This window comes from Lolium rigidum, chromosome 7, assembly GCF_022539505.1.
Source record: "Lolium rigidum isolate FL_2022 chromosome 7, APGP_CSIRO_Lrig_0.1, whole genome shotgun sequence".
Taxonomy (NCBI): Eukaryota; Viridiplantae; Streptophyta; class Magnoliopsida; order Poales; family Poaceae; genus Lolium; species Lolium rigidum.
Genome location: NC_061514.1, coordinates 14,458,872 through 14,466,105, shown reverse-complemented (window position 1 = coordinate 14,466,105; position 7,234 = coordinate 14,458,872). Strand labels below are relative to the sequence as shown.

Sequence of the window (7,234 nt, the reverse complement as noted above, 5' to 3'; positions counted from 1 at the left end):
AGCAGCGGCAAGTCGAAGAGGCGGCTTGTGTGTTGGACAACTTTGAGGGTTCTCGAGCTTGTTTTGTTTAGGCGATGATGTGGCTCTCAATGTTGGTCGTCAGCAATGCCGGACACCACTTTTGGTACTTGGTCTTGTGGATGTAGGCTTCACCTTTGCTGGAGCGTCCTGGATTTGTTCCTCCCACAACAAACACGACTTCTTCTCTTCCGTAGTGGTGGAAAAGCTCTACTATCTCGGTAGAGCGGGTTACAGTTGGTTGAGTTTGTATGGTTGTTGTCCGTTTGTGGTTTTCGATGTGTTGTCCGTGAGGGTGGGCACAACCCTGTTGTGTTGGTGGGCATTGCCCTTTGTGTATCATTTTTTTGCCTGGTTTCCCAAATTAACTAGACACCTTCTGCTTACTTAATGAACAAGGCAACTTGTCTAAGAAAAATGGAATCTTTTGGTGAGGTGTAGGGGTAGAGAAAACCTGAGACAAAAACTAGATAAACACATATCGATATGCGCAGGTTTAGGCCTCAACAATATTGACTATGAAAAGCTGTAATCTTGGTCTTCATCTATATTGATATGTTGGAAACAAGTACAAGGATGTTACAATGGAGGACTCACCGTGTTTTTAACACAACTCGACAAGCTTGATCCTGATCTAGAATAGGCTAGGCTAACTATACTCTTGTTGATTCTCAAACGTGTAGGTCTTGTGGTGCCCCTGAATATGTCCCCTCTCTCATCGTCGATAGCCTCCTTTGGTAGTCTTCGTCTAGGTGTCCTTCCCTGATACAAACTGATTGTCACCTTTCTCCTTATTTTAGTGGGTTGTGTCATGTCGTTCCTTCTGAGTTGGTCTTGTAATTCTTCTTTGATCTAAGCCAACTAAATTATGCTAGTAATTATTATGAGTGATTGTTTCTCAGTCAACTTAGAACTAAGTGTTTATCCGAGCATATATGTCCAATAAAGATCCTCTTGTACCTTTGTAAGCTGCAACGTGAGAGAGGAGGGGGAAGCCGGTGAAGATAGGAGTGAGTGTACCTGCATGTTTGTGAGGCGAGCGTGTGCGTGTTGTAGTGTTTACTAAAAGAAAAGACGATGAAGATATGTAAATAGGAGATGAGCATGGAAACGTAGAACATATGTACTTTCTCTATTTCTTTTGTACAAAAATAAACATGACGCAGACTGTTGGCTGACATGTGTTAATCAGCAAACACTCTTGGAGTACTCTTCTTTCTTATGGGCTTTCTTATACTACTTACACACTATCCTGACAGATACTTACTATCCTGACATACACAACTAAAGAAATTCCCCAAATACACCCCCAAAAGACCATAATTTGGCCACGGAAATCCAATCGGCCGCGTAATTGGCCATCCACCGAACCGAACGAACTACTAATCACAATTTCCTCCTAATACGCTTCCCGTAGGTGCATCGAGGAGGCAGCGGTGATGAGCCCGTCGCCCGGGAGGTTCACTTTGGCCGGCGCCAGCTCCCACGCGTCGAGCTTGGACACCTTGACGGCGCCGGTGCCGTTGTTGAACATGAAGAGGCGGCTGTTGGCCGTGGCCACGTGCTCCGGGTATGCCCGCGCCGTGATCACTGTCCGGCCGCCGCCGCCATAGCTCTCCACCACCGAGTGGTCAACCTGTTGCAAGGATAGAACACACGTTGGCACTCGATTTTCTCAAGTGTCTGAATCTATTGTGCGTTTGTGACGAGGTGCTTACCAGTGTCCTGAGCGATATGCTCCTCTCCTTCTCGATGTCAATGTCCACGAACCCTCCATACGGCGGCTTGTACACGTCGGCTCTCATGGACGATCTGCACAAGTTAATTTACAGGAAGATTGTTAGTATCATGATTTTGCTGTCACTGCAAACGCTTAGGTTCAGAACCGAGGATGCTCTGTTTTTGCTGTACCTTCTGAGGTCAGTGCACATGAGAACCTTGTACTTGCCATCGTGCCTGAACACTCTGAAGAAGACGGAGGTGTGCTCCTGCAGGTCGCCGGACGCCAGGACGATCAGCCCGAACGGGCCGACGCCGCCGAGCACCGACGCGCCCTTCTCACCGCACAGCATCTGCGGGTCAAGCAGCTGGTTGGGGTCGAGGTTTTCGGCGCCCTCTAGGGATGGGACCTCGAAGACCACCTCCACATCCGCCTGCATGCCGGCGACGCCGATGATCTCGTTCATGCCACCGGCGTTCATCTCTGCTCCAAGCAACCCGACCCGCGTCTTCCTCAGCGTCTCGATCTCCTCGATCGGCCACTGCAGCAGCTGCTTCCCGTCGTCGGAGAGCCAGATCCTCCTCGGGACGGTCTGCACGCCGGCCCAGCCCCTGGCGAGGTAGTCGGCCTCGGGGTCGGACTCGTTGGCCCAGCTCCAGAGCACGCGCCGGTTCTTGCCAGCGTCATAGAAGGACTTGGACGCGTAGACGTGGCCGTAGTCGAAACGGTGCCATGTCCGGCAGTCATTGTCCGCCCCCACCGGCGAGAAGGTGTCGGCGGCGTCGTCGTACCGCCCCAACACGTAGTAGTCGCTAAGCGTGACCATCACGCTCTGCTTCAGCACGTAATTCGCCGCCGCGCCGTTGGACGGGGTGTAGTCGAGCCCGTTCTGGTCGCCGGGCCCCGCCACGGGGAAAAGGTCCGGGCACTCCACCATGCCGGCGTCGCCCGAGGAGTAGAGCGGCTCGGCGTTGCGCTCCCAGTGCCGGAAGTCCTTGCTGCGGTACACCAGCGTGGACCCCGTGCCATCCTTGAGCCCCGCGGAGACGGCGACGCGCCACAGGCCGTCGCGGCCAATCCACGCCGTGGAGGGGTCTCGGAAGTTGTCGTGTACGACGTCGTCGGGGAGTGCGATGACGGGGTTGTAGCTGGGCTTCACCCACTCGCGGAGGAGCGGGTCGGAGGCGTTCTTGGGGTAGGCCACGTTCTGGACTTGGTTGTTGTTGGCGTCGATGCCGGTGTAAAGGAAGACCGGGGTGCCATCGGCGAGGAAGGTGGCGGAGCCGGACCAGCAGCCGTTGATGTCGAAGGAGGAGTCCGGGTCCATGGCGTTCTCGAGGGCGGACCAGTTTATGAGGTCGACGGAGACGGAGTGGCCCCAGGAGAGGTTGCCGTTGCCCCAGGTGGCCAGGTACGGGTTGTGCTGGTAGAAGAAGTGGTAGACACCCTTGTAATACATCGGCCCTGTACATTCAAAGGAAAAAAAAATGACTGTCAGTTGAGTTCCCAGTGCTCTGTTTTTCTGCAGTTTCAGTGCTCTGTTTTGCAAGCGGCTTCAGTGTTCTCTAACTATTTATTAAGCAGAAAGGAAAATCAGCAATCTTCCATGGCCGGGTAAAACTTGGTACAACTACAACCCGTTTGATCACTAAGAGAGATGACAACATAACTTTGAACAGAGCGGTCAGAACGTGTAAAGTTCAAGTACAGTACTAGTCTGGTGCAAAACATGACTCTATCAATCAAATGTACATTAGAGAGTACTAAGGTTTTTTGTCTGACTTAATGACGACAAGTCGTTTCTATGTGGCTGAAAACCAAAGCATATCTTCCTTCCGTCTCGGGGAAGAAAAGTAAGTACATCAAACTTTAATCAACCGACCAGGAGACACTAGAAACAATTTAGCTGTCCTTTGTAAGCCAGCTTTTCTTTGAACTAGTACTAGATACGTTGCCACTTTGCGGACGGTAGCGACCAAGTGAACATTGGCAGCAACACTTGGACGCAAAGACAATTCAGCTGTCCTTTCTGAGCAAACTTTTAAACTAGATACGTTGCCACTTTGCCCACGGTAGCGACCAAATGGATCACTTGGAAGCAACACTTGGACGCAAAGACAAGAAGCAAAGCCACACTTGGACGCAGAAACAAGAGCAAGCAAGCAACGCTTGGATGCAAGGCGCCAACCGGACCGCCGTGTCGCTGCGGGCCACACAACGCAAGCATCGGCCTCTCGAGGATTTCCTCTCGCTTTCCCCACCCTCTACCGATGGATAAGCCTAACCGTAAAATCTAAAATCCAGTGTTCACCGATGGCGACATCCGAAAGTTCATTCCAACTAGAATTTCAGACGGCCGGGAAACTAAGAAAAACGCAACACCTGTTTGGAGGAGAGAGTTGTACAGATTTTCTACTAACAGCTTATGGTAGGTTAGGCATGCGATGCGTGTGAACTTGGTGTGACTTGCCAATCAAATTGGTTAATATGTTCTTGTCTGCGTAACCAAAGTCTAACTTGCGGACAGCTTAGGGACGAGGAGTATAGCTTTAATCAACCGACCAGGAGATGGAAACTAAGAAAGATCCAACACATGTTTGGAGAAAAGAGTTTTACAACTATTACTACTCGTGCAATGGTGGAGAAGGCATGGCTTTTCTTAGCCCTCCCGTTATTTAGAGAAGGCAATAGATAAAAGTTGTGTAGTACCTAATATTATTATCTAGGAGTATTGTCATCCATAAGAATTAATGGAAGCTAATTAACTTTTTTAGTAATAAAAATATTTGCTAAGGGATTATATATTGTATAACATAGAAGACAGTCTCTTCTTACTACTCTTGTAAAAACGGTTTTGGTAGGGAAATAAGCTGTTTGGAGATAACTTTTTTTCCCTGATCCTCACAAAAAATATCGTCTGAAATTGTTCAAATTTCTTTTAAAACTAGTCCAAAATTAATCAAAACCATTTAAATTTCGAGAAACTATCAAATACCGGTAAATAACGGTCAGTATGTCTTGACACCGGCCGGTGGGTGTCCGGAAAAACCGGTTTCCCACAAAATCTCAGAAAAAAGCCATGATGCCAAGTAAGCAAAAAATCCTACGTGGCCGCGCGCTGACATCACCCCTGTTGCAGGCATGCGATGCGTGTAGATTTCGTGTTACTTGCCAACCAAATTGGTTAGCCCTGTTTTTTGTCGGCGTATCCAAAGTCTAACTTCCGTCTTGTAGAGGAGAAGGATACAATACAACTTGTCTAATAAGCTGGTGTTACTTGTGTAAACTTGTAAACAAGAAAAGTCGTGGACTCGATGGAGCCATGGAGGCGTGAGGCGAGGAGGTCACGTCAAGCAACGTGTAGCCACATCAGCGCACACGACACGGACGTCCGACGCATACTACTACAGGGTCCTACTGGCGGAGGGAGGGAGCAACACTTGGCTGCGCCTGCGCGCCAACAAAACCGTCCATGCGCTGCGGGCCACACAAGGATCTGCCTGCCCGTTCAGGACCGCCCCCGCCTTTCCCCACCATCTATCTATGGATAATTGCCGTCCGCAATAGGAAGGAAGTAAATCTATCCACGGATAAACATAAGCGTGTCCTGTGTTCACCGATGGCGACGTCCCATAATTCCGGGATAATCGAAGAAAATTCACGGGAAATCGAAAAGTCTAAGCACGTGTGTCCGGAATTGCAGCTATAACTCGCGCCTAATTTAGCAAGGAAGGATCAGAGAGAAGCGCGTGCGCGTACCATTTGGATCTGATCCGCAGCAACATGAGGAGGGCCGCCATGAATCCAGCCGCGATCGACGGACACAGACAGAGGAGAAGATCCAGGTTAGCCAGCGGAATGGATGGATAATACGCAGAGAGAATCCAAGAAAGCGTGAAGAAATCCTACCGTTCTGCCAGTTCTCGGCCGGCTGGAAGTGGTAGGCGGTCCGGAAGCTGTCGTGGCCGGCGGCGGCGGTCGTCGCCGGCGCGGGGTCGGCGAGCCATCGGAGGGCGGCGGACGGCGAGATGAGGAGGCAGAGGAGCACGGCGCACGCGGCGAGTCGGAGACCCGCCATGGCGAACCAGCCAAGTTGGCAACGGAGAGCGGGTGGGAGGTACGAGGGCCAAGTGGACAGGCACTCGGCTGGGTGAATGGTTTGCTCTGCCTCTCCCGCCTCCGGGTGTGCATATATACTGCTTGCCATCCGTCTAGGACAAACAGTATCCATATTTCTTTCCTTTTCTTTTTTGGAAATTCGGTGTGAAAGTCAGGGACCTGGAACGGAACGGAACGGAACCCTGGTCTTTCCTTCCTTTTTTCATTTCCACCGGCCAGTCGACCGACCAATCAGGAATTTAGTCCGGCAGATGAGTTTGGGATCTACGCCTGCTTCGCCGCCGCGCGCGGCCAGCGACGCCGACGGCGACGTTTTTATGTATTTTCCTACCACCCCACCGAACTTTCTTTTGAACAGGACGCTTGACCAAACTAAATCACCAAACGAAGAGCGTTACGCCGGCCACGTGGCCTTCTTATCCGGCGGGAGCCGACGTGGAGCGGATCAGACCGACAGGGTGACTAGGCGTCCTCCAGTACGTACGTGGGTGGTGGGTCCTCGCGATAAAAGGACACCTCGATTCTTTGCTAAACATGGCTTCTGGAATCTGCGACCGGCCAACATGGATGATGAATCATGGATCTTGCCCGGTTGATGAATATAGGAAGGGAACTACATGTATTATTATCTGTTAATATCCGTCGTGGTGGGCCCGACTTTATCCACCCGCATGCTCAACACCTGGCCATCACACATTCACTCGCACGGCCGGCCCTATCCGTTCTGCATGGCCTAGCTGTTGCTAACTTGTGTTCTCCGAGCTGCTCAATCATTCATTTGCTTAGATTAGGAGAGGCATGCAGAGAGTTGCGTCCAAGGAACTAGTATGAGACCTGCCTGGATTGGTGAAGAATCTTGAGTCTTGGTCTATGGCTTCTGCTAACACACTTCTAGCCTATTGATAAAATTACATGGGAGATTACGATCCTCCTGATGTGAATCATACTTGTTTCTTAGATCTGCTGAGGTAGCGCATAAACACCAATGAGTCTTTAGATGTGCCGGGAAAAGCAAGAGTGTCACGATACACTTTATAAATGTTGATACTCTAGAAAAAAAATCAACCTACCAAGTTTTCTGTGTTTGCTTTCTTGAGCATGTGACTTCTTTTATGTGTTGCTTTCTCGAGTATCCGGTCACGAGCTCCGGGATGGAAATCCTAGGTCGGAGCTTCATTGGGTGTACTTGTCATCTATTCAATGCACCGTGTGGAGTTTGCTCGGATTTGATTTTCACGATGAAGACCCATGTTCCGCTCTGCCCTTAAGTGGTTTGATTCGGCAACAGTGACCGTTACGCGTCGGTCCCTTTCCGCGCCGCTTTTAAAATTTATTAGTCTGGTCCATGTATGAAATTTGGAACGGTCTCGGTGTTAT

At 50.3% G+C, this 7,234-nt stretch overlaps 1 protein-coding gene across 1 annotated transcript; it reads right to left on the bottom strand.

The window, feature by feature from the left end:
• Positions 1–1,130: 1,130 nt before the first annotated feature.
• On the bottom strand, positions 1,131–5,889 carry LOC124675731 (beta-fructofuranosidase, insoluble isoenzyme 7-like). The gene is made up of 5 exons (XM_047211807.1): positions 5,648–5,889; positions 5,498–5,506; positions 1,930–3,202; positions 1,737–1,830; positions 1,131–1,654 (listed from the first exon to the last, which is right to left on the bottom strand). Exons 1-5 carry the CDS (start codon positions 5,814–5,816, stop codon positions 1,418–1,420), a joined length of 1,782 nt encoding a protein of 593 aa, XP_047067763.1. The 5' UTR covers positions 5,817–5,889; the 3' UTR covers positions 1,131–1,417.
• Between the last annotated feature and the right edge of the window lie 1,345 nt (positions 5,890–7,234).